We start from the raw sequence: 16,905 nt of genomic DNA, 5'->3' as shown, positions 1-16,905 counted from the left end.
GGGAAAGAGATCGGCAATTAGCTCAGGCGGTTAGTTAGTTGTAATTGAGTAGGCAGTTCTTCTCTTTGCCTTTCAGCCGGCTAGTCCGCTTATCCCTCTGTGAGCGGGGATGGTGATACAGGAAGTGTTGTGGCTTTGGTGGAAGGCTGGGAAGATCCTTGTTTGGTAGACTCTCTTTTAGTTTGGGACGATCTTTCCGGTTTAGGAATGAACTATGGAATTCAGTCACTCGGCTAAGAAAATAACTAACTTAAGGCATTGAAAGACGTGAAACAAATCATTTAAGCGTCCACGTATTGGCTTCGATTCTGGCAGAAGCGGGATGGCACTCTATTACGTATATAGACAGAAGAGGGCCTAGCTGGCTTGACCCAGAGAATAATGTTGAGTTGAGGAAAAGAAGCCTTCCCAATTAAAAGATTTTCCTGTCGATGTAGTCTTTTCTTCTCTGTCCTGCTCCCCGGAAAAGGGCGAAGCGGAAATTGAATAAGAATAAAGCTGGTAGCGTAGATTCAGGCTACCCTACCTAGTAGCTAGGATTCCGTCCCTCCCAGTTCACAGATGTAGTTGCTTCTACTGATTATCATCGAGATTGGGTTGGTGTGAAGTCTACCGCTTGTGTAGCCTATGCGAAGCGAAGAAGCAAGGGATTGAGCTGAAAAAAAGAAAGCCTCCATTACTAATAAAGGGCTAACGCGCATTCGTTTTGGGNCAATCTCATGATTGGGTCGACCAGGCCAGATCATGAGTGAATAGAAAATCGAAAACGTACATAGCTGTTCCAGCTGAAATACTTGGAATAATTCTACCACTTCTACTAGGAGTAGCCTTTTTAGTGCTAGCTGAACGTAAAGTAATGGCTTTTGTGCAACGTCGAAAGGGTCCTGATGTAGTGGGATCGTTCGGATTGTTACAACCTCTAGCAGATGGTTTGAAATTGATTCTAAAAGAACCTATTTCACCAAGTAGTGCTAATTTATCCCTTTTTAGAATGGCTCCAGTGGCTACATTTATGTTAAGTCTGGTCGCTCGGGCCGTTGTACCTTTTGATTATGGTATGGTATTGTCAGATTCGAACATAGGGCTACTTTATTTGTTTGCCATATCTTCGTTAGGTGTTTATGGAATTATTACAGCAGGTTGGTCTAGTAATTAGGGGGCGGCCGTTCGGTCGCCTATGATACTAGGACCAATAGGTCAAAAATTGGTTTGTGCCGCAGGTGTTGAACGATCTACTCTACACAGGTGTGGGCTTACAGGGCTAGGGCTCATAAACCCTTTCTTTCATTCAAAAAGAGGGCCCTGGTCGGTCACTTTTCCGGGCCGGGATCGATAGATAAGTGGAAGTCATAAAAAAGAGATCTTTCTCTTCGCACCTAAGATCAAGAGGAAGGGTAGCTTGTCAAGCTGGCCTATATAATATAAATATATTTATACATATTTATAAAGATTCACTGTCTTTTAACCGGCTGTTCTTCTTTGTCAACGCTACTAAGGACCTATGGCTTAGCCGACCCTACTAATGTATTGTATAGTAGTTTATAGTATAGTAGGCGAGCGAGTTAGCGAAGACGCTTAGGCTAATAGAGAAGAGAGCGTCAGTGCGTAGCCTTCATTCTACTACGCTACGCAAAGGTTACGAAGTAACTTAGCTCGACGTTAGGAGAGTCAAGGGGGAAGGCCATACCTACATAGAAGAACCGCTGTTCGCTGACTTTCTAAGGTCTAACCTTTAGCTCCCCTACTGAAAAGGGGCACAAAGCCGCTTTGCACCACTGATAGACTACTTCAGATTCAATTCAAAGGGCCCTACTTAGTGAGTTTCGCAAGCCTTTGTCATTGTCAGTCAACTAAGTAGGTCGTTCCGCCCCCTGCGAATCCGTAAATCTGAGGAGCATGCCGCAACACAACAAAAGGATGGTCCCCTATGCATTTCATTCTTTCCGGAAGGGAAAACAAAAAAAAAAGTACCCCCATCATGGTGAACCTCTCCTTGTGATCGGGATGAGGTAGATGCCTCCCAGCTGGGGGGCGGATCGAATCGGAGTTTCCTTAGGTAGCCACCGACCTACAGTTATCCTNCTTTCTAAGGTCTAACCTTTAGCTCCCCTACTGAAAAGGGGCACAAAGCCGCTTTGCACCACTGATAGACTACTTCAGATTCAATTCAAAGGGCCCTACTTAGTGAGTTTCGCAAGCCTTTGTCATTGTCAGTCAACTAAGTAGGTCGTTCCGCCCCCTACGAATCCGTAAATCTGAGGAGCATGCTGCAACACAACAAAAGGATGGTCCCCTATGCATTTCATTCTTTCCGGAAGGGAAAACAAAAAAAAAAGTACCCCCATCATGGTGAACCTCTCCTTGTGATCGGGATGAGGTAGATGCCTCCCAGCTGGGGGGCGGATCGAATCGGAGTTTCCTTAGGTAGCCACCGACCTACAGTTATCCTTAAACTTCCGTGCTTGGTGGAGAAGAAGCGAACAAAGGTACGCTCGCTTGCTGTCTTGTTCTCTGCCGCGAACTGGGATCGCTCGCCAGCTAGGTCAGATTGGAGCAATAATTTTTGAGAACATATTACCCATCTTCGGGGACAAGGGGCGGAACGACCTCTCGATCTGCTTACTGCAGCCCAGGAATAAAAACGTCGTCTAGGCTTTCCTTCTTGCTCCGATCTCCCCGACGCCTAGGACGTTGTCTGGGCCAAGAGCCATAGTGAATTTCTGTTTAAATTGTTTTTTTCTTGTTGTTGATACCGACAAGACCCAGCCAGATGATGTTAAAAGGGGCACAAAGCCGCTTTGCACCACTGATAGACTACTTCAGATTCAATTCAAAGGGCCCTACTTAGTGAGTTTCGCAAGCCTTTGTCATTGTCAGTCAACTAAGTAGGTCGTTCCGCCCCCTGCGAATCCGTAAATCTGAGGAGCATGCCGCAACACAACAAAAGGATGGTCCCCTATGCATTTCATTCTTTCCGGAAGGGAAAACAAAAAAAAAAGTACCCCCATCATGGTGAACCTCTCCTTGTGATCGGGATGAGGTAGATGCCTCCCAGCTGGGGGGCGGATCGAATCGGAGTTTCCTTAGGTAGCCACCGACCTACAGTTATCCTTAAACTTCCGTGCTTGGTGGAGAAGAAGCGAACAAAGGTACGCTCGCTTGCTGTCTTGTTCTCTGCCGCGAACTGGGATCGCTCGCCAGCTAGGTCAGATTGGAGCAATAATTTTTGAGAACATATTACCCATCTTCGGGGACAAGGGGCGGAACGACCTCTCGATCTGCTTACTGCAGCCCAGGAATAAAAACGTCGTCTAGGCTTTCCTTCTTGCTCCGATCTCCCCGACGCCTAGGACGTTGTCTGGGCCAAGAGCCATAGTGAATTGCTGTTTAAATTGTTTTTTTCTTGTTGTTGATACCGGCAAGACCCAGCCAGATGATGTCTGCTGGTTGGTAGTGAGAGGACTCGTAGTACCTGCATACCCAAAAGAAAAGGAGGCGCTGATTAAAAAACAATAATTTTTTATTTTTCTTACTTTCCCTTAGCAGCGGGAAAGGAGTCTATCTATCTGCCTAGCTTTGGTAGATTTTCCCCAACGCAATCCATAGAAATTCCACGAATCCCTTGGTGGATAAGTCCGACGACTCAGCAGCTGTGCGGAATTGAGTTTATCGTCTGGTGGATCTGATCTTTAGGGGTCAATACATACCAAAAGGTGCTTTAGTGATCTTTGATGGTCTGAACAAGGAACTCTGTGTGGGGATCCATCTTGTTGTTATTCGCATTGTTCACCTTGGTCGGAAATCAGGGTGGTTGTTCTGCGCTTTATATTTTAAGCAAGCAGCTTCATCCTTGATGATGGCCTATGGTGGTGATGAATTCGTTCATCCTGACAATGCGGTACCAGTTTCTCTCACTCGGTCCGGTTACCCTCGGATCATTCCGTCTCATCATAGGCGTATGATTCTGAAGAAGGATGAGAAAGCGGACATGCTGGTGAAGTTTTATTAAAAAAGATTCTCTCTGTCAAAGATCATTACTTTGGCAAAGAAGGTTGATAAATAAACGTTTTCTTCAAAGATCCCCACCCGATAAGATTGACGAGGTGGTGGGGCTGGTTGGTTCGATTAAGGAGAACTTTAATCGACTTATCAGTCGCTATGCTCCCTGGATAAAACGTATACCCCTTGAACAAGGCTTACGGTTTGAACCTGAAGAAGAGTTTTATTTTCTATTTGAATAAAGAGAGTATCGCAATTGTTGAATCAATTTAGACTGCGTGCGCTCCTGCTTTCAGAAAATAAGAAAGGGCTTTCCTTCCCTACTATAGAAGATTCAGTCTAGAATGCCACGCGAACTAGAGAATAGTCAGCCCCTAGAATAGTTATAGCTATCTCTTTCGATGGAACCATTCCACTCGCTCCTTTTCTATCCTCCTATAATTATTTATCTTCGAGTCCGGTTATCCGTCTTCTGAAATGGAAGTCCTTTGCTTTAGTTCCTGTAGTCAAGCTAAGGCTCTGACTCAATCCCTTGTACCGCCATGGAGGGTGTTCTTCTTCTATCTGAATAGAATGTGATTGCCTGATGAAAGCGATTCCAGGAGATCCTAGCATAGAGCTTTCTTTCTTGTGATGAAATGGATTCCAAAGAACTTTAGGGTAGGGCTCTCAAGTAGAAGGGAAAAGAAGGTTGACTTCCTCTCTTTCTTTGCATCACAATGAGTAGGCCGGGACAAAGCCTGATTTCAAAGGAAAGGGCCGGTCAGTCAAAGGAGGGGATCAGCTCTTTTCACAAGCCGGAATGAAGATGAAGCTTACAACGAGACGAGAAAGAAAAAGTCCATCTTCTAGACTCTTCAATTCACTTCTTTAGTAAGGAATTGTTTTCACCTCGCATGAAAGAGCATTCCACAGCCCAGTCGAAAGCTGCAATAGATTCGACCACATACTGGAAGGGGATTGGTAGAACTGATAGGCCTTTAGGACAGGACCGACTCTTAGCTCGTTGGAGTGCTATTTCAGATCTTGGCTTCCTAACTACTTTGAAAGGAAAGACCCTAACCTAAACCTAAGGGCAAAGCCTCTTTCAAGAAGAAATTAAATAGTGATGGAGCTACTCACAAGAGAGACCCATGCATACTAGGAAGAAGAACCTGTTAACGAAAGAGAAAGAAGAGAAGAAAGCAAGTACACGATAGCTATAGATAGCTCTTCCATCACCCTATCTAGCACCCTATCAGAAAGTCCTTTGCTCAAGCCAAAAGGGATCAAGGAAGTACGAGCTAGTAAGATGGTTAGACCCCCCGGGAAGAACCCAGAGAAAGTACCTCTACAACAATAGAGATTGTCCATACAAGGACTTGAGCAGTTAAGCCCTTCCTAAGTAAAGCATAAATCAAGGACAATCAACAAAGAAAGAAGAACTCAGTAGCAACTCTTCACTTCGGAGCAAACTACCCGGGATAACGACCAAAAAGAAGGGCTGCCCAAGCACCACCTTGTGATCATAAAGATTCATATCCAATACAATCAAAGGAAAGAGTACCTTAAAAAAATAACCTTTAAGTATCCGGGTAGTACGCCTGAGTCGTACAATTTCGGCGATTAAAAAAGGAGTATATCCCTATCCCTTAGTGTCTTTCCACTTCCCTCGTTCAGGAACAAACCCTTCGCCTAATTCTTTTGAATCCCGGCCCGGTTTTTCCCCACTAACCAATTACGTTACGACCACTGAACAAACTTGGTTGACGAACATGGTTTATGCGCCGCTAATGTAGCGGCTTGTCGAGCATTTGACAAACTCACACCATCCATTTCAAATAGGACTTGCCCCGTGGACACACGAGCAATCCAACCCGTAGGATTTCCTTTTCCTCTTCCCATTCTTACTTCTGTAGGTTTCCCGGTAATAGGGATATCTGCGAAAACTCTTACCCATATCTTACCATTTTTTCGGAATTGTCCGCTCATAGCACGATGGAAGTGTCCGATTATAGCCCGACGCGCTGCTTCAATGGCTCGATATGAAAGACGACCAGCTCTACAACTTTGAGTGCCATATCTTCCAAAACCAAGTTTTGTTCCGTCTGGTTTGCAACCCCTACTACATCTGCCTTTACGATATTTACTATATTTCGTACGTTTCGGATATAGCACGTCCCTTTTTTTTTTTACTATATGAAATCCACACTTTGACACCTGAGATTCCGTAACGAGTAGATACTTCCGCAGAAGCATAATCGATTTTCTGGTTAAATACATTACGAGATGTTTTTCCATACTTTCCGCATTCAGTTCTTGCTATTTCTGCGCCTTCTGATCGACCTGAACAACATATACGGATCCCCTCAACCCCTTTTTTCATTACTAATGGAATATCCTTCACTATTCTACTTAAAATGGAACGAAATGATCTTGTTTTCTTTCTAAGTTGAAAAGAGATGTCTTGAGCAATCGGAGAAGCACTTTGATAAACAGATTTTATCTTGACCGACTCAATTAAGGTATTAGTCTTTGTTCTATTAGACAACAAAGATCGCATTTTTTTCACTTCGTTCAAATAAGAGTTGTACCCGTACGGAATTCTTCTGTTTCTCAGTATGATCTCTATCATCATCTCTATTCCCTTTATCCATTCTCCTATCCTACCTAGGTCTATGAATTTATCTATCAATTCCATTACCTTATCCTTACCCATGAGGTTCCAACATTTTCTCCTTAATTGACCTAGGAGTGGTTCCCGGGCATCCTCAAAAAAAAGGTGATTATACATCCCAACTCTATCCCTTGGAAAGAAAAAGGTAGCACCGAAGAAAGGAAAGAGCGAGATGGTGGTTTTTGTTGTTCCCGCGAAGCGAAGATCATTCGCCAAGCGAATGAAGTGGGTCAACCTCTTTTTGGCTTCGGCCAAAGACTTTTTCTCGCTGGTCGAGCTTTCTACAAAAAAAGCGATGCGAGAACGTATTCTCTTATCTAAGCTTCTTCCCTGCGCATTCGCTCCCCCCATCGTAGATGGTTCAGCCACGCCCGGTGCCACGAAATGATTGAGAACTACGACGGGGTCGAAATGAATTATGTTCTTTCTATTCAATAAGTATTGCATGACCGAATAATTCAAGGAGGGGCGCACTGCAGGGAGGGTCCTTTTAAATAGATGACTGCGGGACTTCTTGGGGAAAAATAACTTAAAAAACTTACTTTTTCTGAAGGAGTCGTCATTTTCTATCAGGAACGCTATGTCATTTACAACCCCGGCGTCTTTCGGATGCTTGAAGGCCCCGCTGACCCGAAGTGATTTAGAAAGATTCTTCTTTATCGATGGTGATCGGTCATGGTATCCATAGCGTTGCTTCTTTTTCGGCCAAATCAAAATTTCGTTTTGCTTCTCATCTTTTTGCTTAATGGCGTCGAGCCTGATCGACTCGACTCTTTTCCCTGCCCTCCGGCCTCTCACTTCGTTTCGTTCTTCTTCTGTATTGTCGCTGGAATGAAGACACCCGATCGGCCCGACTTTCCCAAATGCCCACCACCGGCCCTTCTCCTTTCCGGGTCTGGATTTTTCGCGTCGTTTCAGTCGTCGTGGTCGACGGGGAAGAAAGAAATTAATGAATGTTCTTTTGGGAAAATGTATAAGAATACACCTACCGAGACGAAAGCCAAAGGTGAGTCTCGCAGGTGGACGTATCGAACCGAAATAAGATCTCAGATTGACATCTTGATACACAAATTTACCATAATAATAAATAGAGTCAATGGTGACTCCCCAATTGGTGACATAGGGGGAATAGCCGCTTCTTTCTTGCTTTATAGAGGGGCTTCCATTCACCAACGCAGACTAAAAGTGCTCTCCGAACCGTGCTGGATAGTCACCCATCACACGGCTCTCAAACCCAACCTGTGTCCCGGGAGACAAAGTAAAAGCGCTTGATCCTTTGCCCCATACTTTGAGATGCTTATCCCCGCCGATCAAGCAGCGACGCTGCTCGTGATAGGCTTAGCTTTAAGCCGCTATCGTTCGGTTCGAATAAAATAAGTCAAGTCCCCTCGGTCGGTTCGCTCAGGTGGTCTTCCCTTATCTTCTCTAACGTTCAGAGTTGTTCTGGTTTAAAAAAGGAGCACCGGCCGAGCGCCCTGAATGAATAAGAAATGGATAGCAAAGGGAATCAATGATTCTTATTCAACCGAGTTGAAGTTAGCAACATGTCGATTACACACCGGAGGTTGGTAAGAACTGAGGGACAATGCCCCCCTAACCTAAGTGGGCCTACCAGCGAAACTACTGGTACTGGATCGGGGGTGGGGGGGTTGGTTTCGTGCAAGGCCTTCGCAGCAGGAAGAGGCAGTTGTCATTTGAAAGGAAAGGCCCTTTGTATAGGGTTCCAAACCTGCGCACCCTGATTCAAAATTTCTATGTTATTAGTCAAGCGCCTAAACTTATTGAAAACTAAAGCGCTAACGCTATAATAATTTTATAAAAATAGCAACCTTTCGCCTTATAAAACAAATAAAAGAAAACAAGTTTACTTACTAAAAAAATAAAGCGGCAACAAGCACCTTCTTTCTCAAAGTAAAGTTTCTCGCTTCTTGCTTTAGAAAGATTGCAGCGTTAGCGCTTCTTGACTAATAACATCATAGAAAGTCAAGGCTCCTCTCCTTTTCTACGAATCTACAACTCTCTTTACTGAGCGAGACTCCATCCATATCCCTACTAGTGGTTATCTTTCAAATTTTCCATTTTATCATTTGTTTGACAGCCTAAACTAGGCTCCATTTTAGATAGGTTTTCGGTCTTAATAAAAAAAATAGGTCAGGGGCGCGTCGGAACGGTCGGTGGCTGCTTAGTCTCATCCGAGAGTCTAATCTCTTTGTACTGCTTTTTTATTTTTTAAATCAAAAAGAAGGGGGTCGATTTAGGCTCCTTCCCTTCCACTGCATAGCTGCGCTAGCAGGTACTATGAGCCCTCTGTCCCACGCATCTAACCAGCTCGCGTGGTTCACCGGTTCCACCGAAAACTCTCATTTGTTGAAGCGGAGCATAGTGCGCTTTAGGCGCCGAGCGAGAAACGTCTCTTTCTTCTTTCGTTTCGGTTTATTCACTGATCTGAAACTTAGCACTTGTTTTCTTATTGATTCCAGGGGCGGCGGCGTTCTTGAATGAAGTCTATCCGAACCGAATTAGCACTTCTCAGATCAGGCTAGGCCTCTCCAGCGGAGGCTGGGCGCTGGGGCCCTGGATGCGCTAGCGATCGGCACATAGGGGGTGGTTGCCCGGGTTTCTCGGCCTGGTATCCTGCACCTCGCGTTCATGATATCTACATTCAACTGTGCCCCGGAGACACGGTCGAAGCACGCCCGCCCAGTGTGCTTCTTTCACGACATGCTCTGGTCCCGGGTGTCTTCCAGTGGTCTTCTAGCCTTAGAAGAAGTCGTGTCCGTCCCGGACATCTGCAACGTCCTCCCACGCTTTTTTATTCAACAGATATATAGGACAAACTTAAGGAAAAGACTGACCCATTCGGTGACTTTCGCGGTCGCCCTCACTAAACCGACTTGAATCTGAACTACGATTCAGATCGAGTCTTACCGAAATCGGATTTCCTTTTCGTGCCATATGCGCTTAGACTTTATTTACTTTTTCCCCTTTTTTCTTCCCGGTTTAATATTTGTTCTCGAAAGTCTTCGTTTCCGTGTAGAAGCAAACTCTCAAAATTGTTGACCAACCTTTCCTTCAATGATAAAGGCAAGAACAATTTCCGACTTACTATAACCAACCTCACAGATCCCACTCCATCTTTTACACCGATGTATCGTACTCTCTCGACCAGGTCATCATAAGAAAAGACTGCTAAATCTTTCCGAAGTGAGAGAAGGAGGGAAGGCGCGCTACAACTAACATAACAGCCAGCTGAAAAACGCTAGCTAGCTAGGCTAGCTAGCAATGGCTTTATCTTATAGGGGCTCGCTTCTTCAAGCTCCGCCCAACCTATACAAGGTGCTGCTCGCTTTCTCTCAGCCACCAGTGGCTTATGTAGTGGTCGGCATTCCTACGTGCTCCTCTTTGCCCCCTACTTAAGAATCCAAAGGTAACCTTTGGCTGTTGTCTTGATGCTTTGGTTACGAAAGTAGCCGGGGTCTAGGTTTATGGATGGATTTAGTCAGCGAAAGTCCCTCAAACTCAATCAATATCAACAACATGTCGTGACCGGTTAGGCTTGGTTTATTTTGTCAGAAAATAAAGTAGGTTTCGGGGGTGGGTTCATTGATTAGTACACCTCCGGTGCTGATAAGGTCGGGACCGTGGTCGTCCGTCTCCGGTTTGCCGGCCGATAATATTTCTGAGATTGACCAGCCAGCTGGGTTGGTTTGGCTATTCCTTTCTATTGAAAAGAAGGAGTCAGCTGTCTGCGCGAGTCACCTTCTTCTAGGCTCCGCTGGACGACACGGCATTCTCGTTTAAAGATAGGCCGGCCGCACTTGTGATGGTTCCCAAAGATCCAATATGACCACTTAGGTCTACGTTGCCACGATATTGTTCTATGGAAGCGGGCGGGCTGTTAGAAGTTCGGCCCGGTTTTTTTGGTGTCGTAGGGGAGGGATTGACCTTTTTAACGCATATTCAGTCGTACCGGCATGGCCCCACTGATTTGTTTTCGATCGGAGCATCAAGCAGCGCAACCCGGTTCTACTTGACTAAGCCCCGTGCTCGTCCAGGGAGGGAGTTTGCTTTACCCAACTCCCTTTTTGATAACAAGGCAGAAAGCCCCGACCCGACATTCATTAGTTGAGTTTCGAATGAAGAATGAAGAGTGCCCTGCCCTAGCAAGCACCTACTCCTATCAAAATAAAAAGCGTGACTTTACTAAACAAGCGAGAACAGCCCTTTCTAGGTCATGTTCAGCAAGCAAATACGAGTCATGGAGTACAAATTGCTCAAAATCTCACCTAATAAAAATGTTCACAAAAAGAAAAGGTTACTCATGTTTACTATCACTATAGATAGATTAGCGCTACAACAATAGCAATAACAATACTATTCTTCCTTTTGATAAATGCTCTTGCAAATTCTCGTCTAATAAAAAAAGTTTTCAAAAAATTGTTCATGTTTACTAATTACTATTACCAATATAGATAGATTAGTGCAACACCTCATAGAAATAACAATACCATTCTTGCTTTTGATAAATGCTCTTGTAAGTTCTAATGCATACAGACTCATGTTTGTGGGCAAAGAAATCCAAAACAAACTCGGAGGCCTTGCATGTGCAATGTTGCATCACACATATAACAGAAACATGGGAGACTGTTCATAATACTTACTTGTAGAAGTTCCTCTTGGATCAAAATCATCAAAGTTATCTTCAGTATTGTTTGCACCTGCACTCTGAGAAGGAACTGAATTATAGCTATCATATACATCTGCATTAGTAGATGATTTTGATACTCCAGATGACATCTTCTCTTGACTTTTGCTGCAAGATAGAAATTCTGGAATAAGAATATGGGCAAGTATAACAACCATTGCAGTATGGAGAGGCAATAACATATCTCTGTGCATAGAATATAGCCAGTGCCAGTAAAAGGTGGGACATGAGATAAGCATCTCCACCACCTCACCAATTTTCACACCTAAAAATGTTCTCAAAAGTCCAAACAACCTTGTTGAACTATGCAAGGAAGAGTAAGGGTTAGTTTGGGAGTTGGATTTTGGAGGGGAGGGAAGGGAAAGGGAAGAGTTGAGAGCCAGAAAACACACTTGTGAGATGACTCCCAACTCCCAAGTCTTCCATTTCCCTTTCTTCCCCTCCAAAATCCAACTCCCAAACTAACCCTAAGGATGAAAGGCTTGAGTTTCTACATGTGCCCTGTTACGAGAATGTGGCTTATGTCTATTGATATCATGCACCAGGGTCAGATAACAAGTCTTTGACTCAACATAAAAACTCAATCTTTTCAGCATTTATAAATATTATTAATTTAAATATTATATTATGCATAATTCCCTAACATTTCAATAGATCTATAAGAAATAATCTATTCTCAAGTCAACATTATCCATAAAACCTTTGGGATGCCTTACTCTCATGTTCAAAGAGATGCTTTATTCTAAAGAAAATTTGTTTTCAAGTAATATTTTGCCTTTCTGAGGGATTAGTATTGCAATTAGTGTTGAGCCTGGAATATTGTTTTAGATATGAAGACATTTGAGTGCATACCAAGTTACCAACAACATTTTAATACTCTTACGAGATACAGTGAGTTGAAAATTGCACATATGAAAGAGAATGCATGTCCATACGCTAATCATTAATGAAATATCATTGGGTATATTTTCAACCAAAATAGTTTAAAGTACTAAAAAAATAATTTTTAAAGCAAATTTGCCACCAAAATCATATAAATGCCTTAGTATGAGGCATTTAAAAAATTCTACAAATTCAGGGCAACAACTTGACAACCAATGGCAATATATGGAGCATCAGAAAACAAGTATTAAAATATATGCAATAATAACATAACTTATGTATTAAGTTCTAAAATAGACACTAAATGGTCCAAATTTGATCTTGCCTAGGCTTATGGCAATGTAGTCCAATTATTTTAGTATGGGACAAACATAAAATACATTTACCATTATTTGCAGACCATAATAGCAGTTAGATATGCCTTACCTGGCAGATCGTGCAGAATGCTTTTTGAAGGAGTTATCTTGATCTTTCTTAACCTTTTGTTCTTCATAGTTCCCCTTGTCTCTATAGCTATCTCTAAACCTGTCATCATCTCTTGATCCAAAGCCTCCATATTTAGTATTGCTCTGAAAGCTTCCACTACTAAATGAGGCTGACCCAGACTTGTATGTGATCCCACTAGAAGAAACTCCAATGAACCTAAAATAAGCACCACAAACAAAAAACCAAAAAATCATTTGCTGACAACAGAATCTATAATAGTTTAGTTAACCTCATAACTGATGAATAAAATATTGACAAATTTGACCTACTTGTCACGGTTTGACGCAGCTTTATTTCTGACTTCTTGTATCTTATCTCTATCATTTAAAAGGGCTACAATGTTTTCTGACTTCTTCCTGACATTGAGTCCGACATCCTTCCCATTAGGCTCAACATACTCAAAACTTGATAGTGCCTTCACCAATAAGTAAATGATGATTATGTACGAAAAATATACTTTTTTCCATTGTCAACAAGAGAATTGCATCAAGAAAAATTAGCCAAATAAATGGCACTTACTGAGATCTGAAAAGTATGTTCGATAATGTCATCAACTGCTCGTTCAGATCCATGTGATATCAAATACTCTATAACAGCTAATGCCTGACACAGCAGTACTTTAAGTTATTGAAGTGAAAAAACAAGTGTAATAATGTATCAACATAGAAAATGTAAAAAGGCATTTTCCTTGTATCTTAAAATCTTAGGCAATAACATGGTTATATGGAAAATGTTACCTTGTATACATAACGCCAATCCTTTCCGGTTTCACTTAGTCGTGTCCAAAGGACATTCATGACCATTTGACATTCAGTACTGGAAAGTATACCAGAAGCAATCAACTACTATAATAATGTAAGCAATTTTGTCAAAATATGAGGGAAAACATTTTAAAGTGATATAGCCAGAAAAGAGATGGCGGTTTACAATTTTTTGGTAGCCTGTGCAATTTCTGCCAGCGCAGAACCATGAGGACCCCATGGTTCATTATCAGTTGCATCCAACACCTGAATTTTTAACAATGGTAAAAAATATCAACAAATAATGCCAGTAATTTTATTGTTCGCCAACTTTGAAGTTTGAATATTTGAGTTATATAAGCATTCCACAATCAGTTTCGGCAGAGAAAGATGGCCACAACATATCATTCATTCTACAACAATTTTACTTAGGCCACCAAGTTAAAGGGAAAAGGGACCAAAATTGAATTGTGAATTTCAAAATTTGTAACCTGATAACATAACTCACAAAGTTACAACAACCCATATCTAAGAATATCATTCCGTACCATAGTTACATAATTATCTCATTTACCCTACATATCGCATACCAAATTCACCGTACCACGTACAAGGTTCATTATAAAGAAGGTCACATAAAATTAATGTAAAAAGTGAAGAATTGCAAACCCGGGTGAACCATGTACTAGGTAACTATGTTCCGTAGAGAAAGTTCCACATGATATTATAAAAAATATGCCATCTCCACCGGTGAATGATAATTACTTTGTATTTGCACAGGAATGAGGCTCAAAACTAAACTTTTAAACGAACAATCAGGACATGCTGGCATGAGTTTATCTAAAATGGAGATAAAGGGCATACATTAAGGTTATTTAAGGCATCCCCCCACTCTTTGAGACTAGAACATTGTCGTAAACTATGTCAGGTCGGAGTTGTCAACGACAAACTCTACCCAAAACATAAGTTATTTAGTGAAGGCTAAAAATGATTTATCTCTCCGACATGTCCCCACATGCAAGAGTCCTTTGGGCTTGAAGCATGGATAATACACAGGCCAACTTTACCTTAAGTTGAAATTAAATATTGTGAAGAATGCATACACAGATCAAAGTATCTTTGGACTTTGTTAGGGAAACGAAATGGAAAGGGAAAGAAAATTGGCAATGGTTATAGACATGATATATGCATTCCTACAATGCTAACTTTCAATCCTCTCAATATCTTACTTTCCAAGTTGCTTTCCCAAACAAGGTTAAAGTTTGAGTAATAAAATTCAGTATCTCTCTATGTCCAACAGGTCTAATTATGCAATATGAGTGGGTCTAAATTCCATTAACGGAAGTTGCTGTTCAGTTTGCAAATTTCCTGTTGTCAATAACAAATAGAAAGTGATTGAAAAAAGTGTTTGGTAGGCAATTGTTTCTGAAATGAGAGGATGAAAATGCAAGTGGCAACATTGTAATTATGATTTGAAATGAAAACAAAAAATTTGTTGGTCCACTGTTCCCAAACATATTGTACCAAACATATTGTAACTAAATTTGAAAAATCAAAATGAAAACAATAAATCAAAATCAAACAGAAGTGCAATATCGGAAATTCTCTCCAGAGCAACAAAAACAATTCACAGATGCATTCACAAACAAATCAATTCTAGAGAAACGCATTGTATTTTTGAAATTTAACAACGAATATTCAAATCAAAATACGAGGATTTCATATAAACAAAAAAAAACTCAAACAGAAATAGTAAGAAATTGAATCAAATCCACAAAAATAACAGAAACGAATGAAGCTTAAATTCTACCTTCTGTTCTATTTCAGGAACCTTGAGCACCTTCAAATTCACCTCCCTCTTTCTGTTTTCACAATCATAACATAGATTAGATTTCCGTTTAAGAAGAAGTAGAAAAATCGCAACGGTTTTATGATGAAAATAAAAAGCTCACATTTCTCGGACGGTTTGATCGAAGACCTTCATGAAATCCATGGTGAATCTGCAAAATGAGGTGTTTGTGTTTGTAGATCTGATTTGAAATGAAGAAATGAGGTTAAAAGGTAAAGGAATGGTGATATAAGATTGAAGCAAATTCGATGGCTTAGGTTGTTCAGGCAGTAGCTCTGATGGGAAATAAATCCAACTAATGGGACATTATTGCATTCTTTTGAAATTGTTTAGCCATTTACTTGGATGGAGTAAAATAAAATGAGTTGGTGAAAGATTTAAGATGTATGCACTGACAGTGTCAATGATCTTTACACTCTTAGTCAATTAATTATTCACTATTAATTTATTATTTATTATTTGACTCTCAAACAAAAAAACTTTACACTGTTGTCGGTGCGCATGTTTTAAACTCTTTGGTGAATATATAAGTTAACTAGATTATATATCTATCTATACTAATCTATAAAGTTAAAATATGATTTGGAGATGAATACATAATTGAATATATATGATTTTTATGTTCCAATTTTATCATTATCATTATCATTAATATGTCTTATTTTTAATTTAATTCTCAATTCAATTCTATATATTTTCTTATCAAATTTAATTGAGTTAATCTTGTATTGAAAATATAATATGCATTAAACTCAAATTAAAATTCTACTTGTAGCAATCCTTGAGGTGTCGAGCTGAGTTGGAATTGAGAAATGGTAGTGCAGTTTTTCTCTTCATATTCTCACACCTGAACACAATTATTGCCACCACCACATCAATGTTATCACCATCTAATAAACACCAAACATTTGATATGTGTTGGAGCATAATGAGCATGATGACTTGCCAACCAAGCAACATGGGCATGGTGACTTGCCAACCAAGCAACATAGTAATGCATTACATGGTCCCAGCAAAAACACCCAAGGTTTATCTTATGATCAAACACGGGTCATTGGCCCAACTAGCACGGTCAGATTACTATGCACCACGACGCATCAGGTTCAAGACCTTGATCGAGACAGTACAGTCAGAATAGCTTAAGCCACGCCAAGCATTAGGTGCATGCCCCTCAGTCAGGTTACTCGAGTCAGGCGCATGTCCCTCGGTCAGGCTGCTCAGCGTGATGCATCAGGCCAGAATAAGTAGGGCACACCAAATCAGCTTGATCAGGCACATAAGATGCACCAATATTATATGGTCAGACTTGTGACCCTGGCACACCAAATGCCAAGCTTGGCGCATCAGAGGCATAGTTGGGCACATCAATATCATATGATCAAGCTCGTTACCCTGGCGCACCAAATACCAAGCTTGGCGCATCAGAGGCCTAGCTGGGTGCATCAACATCATTCAGTCAGGCTCGTGACCCTGGCCAACCTTGACGCACCAAATTGCTTCAGAAAACAGATGACATGTTCCACTTCTATTTGGTCCTTAATAGCTTTGGTTGACCTATAGTTGCATTTGACTTCACAAACACATATGC

The 16,905-nt window shown here is 41.5% G+C and overlaps 1 protein-coding gene and 2 long non-coding RNA genes across 3 annotated transcripts; 1 reads left to right on the top strand and 2 right to left on the bottom strand.

Moving 5' to 3' along the window:
- On the bottom strand, positions 982-6,968 carry LOC109343243. The gene is made up of 2 exons (XR_002107181.1): positions 3,100-6,968; positions 982-2,068 (listed from the first exon to the last, which is right to left on the bottom strand). It is a non-coding gene; the product is annotated as an uncharacterized LOC109343243 (long non-coding RNA).
- LOC109343245 lies at positions 1,673-2,427 on the top strand. Its single transcript, XR_002107183.1, has 2 exons — positions 1,673-1,723; positions 2,092-2,427. It is a non-coding gene; the product is annotated as an uncharacterized LOC109343245 (long non-coding RNA).
- On the bottom strand, positions 11,149-15,618 carry LOC109343242 (clathrin interactor EPSIN 1-like). The gene is made up of 8 exons (XM_019581459.1): positions 15,421-15,618; positions 15,279-15,330; positions 13,656-13,735; positions 13,466-13,544; positions 13,248-13,331; positions 12,998-13,143; positions 12,669-12,884; positions 11,149-11,468 (listed from the first exon to the last, which is right to left on the bottom strand). Exons 1-8 carry the CDS (start codon positions 15,459-15,461, stop codon positions 11,273-11,275), a joined length of 894 nt encoding a protein of 297 aa, XP_019437004.1. The 5' UTR covers positions 15,462-15,618; the 3' UTR covers positions 11,149-11,272.

This window comes from Lupinus angustifolius, chromosome LG03 (genome assembly GCF_001865875.1).
Source record: "Lupinus angustifolius cultivar Tanjil chromosome LG03, LupAngTanjil_v1.0, whole genome shotgun sequence".
Lineage (NCBI taxonomy): Eukaryota > Viridiplantae > Streptophyta > Magnoliopsida > Fabales > Fabaceae > Lupinus > Lupinus angustifolius.
This window is presented reverse-complemented; position numbering and strand designations above follow the sequence as displayed.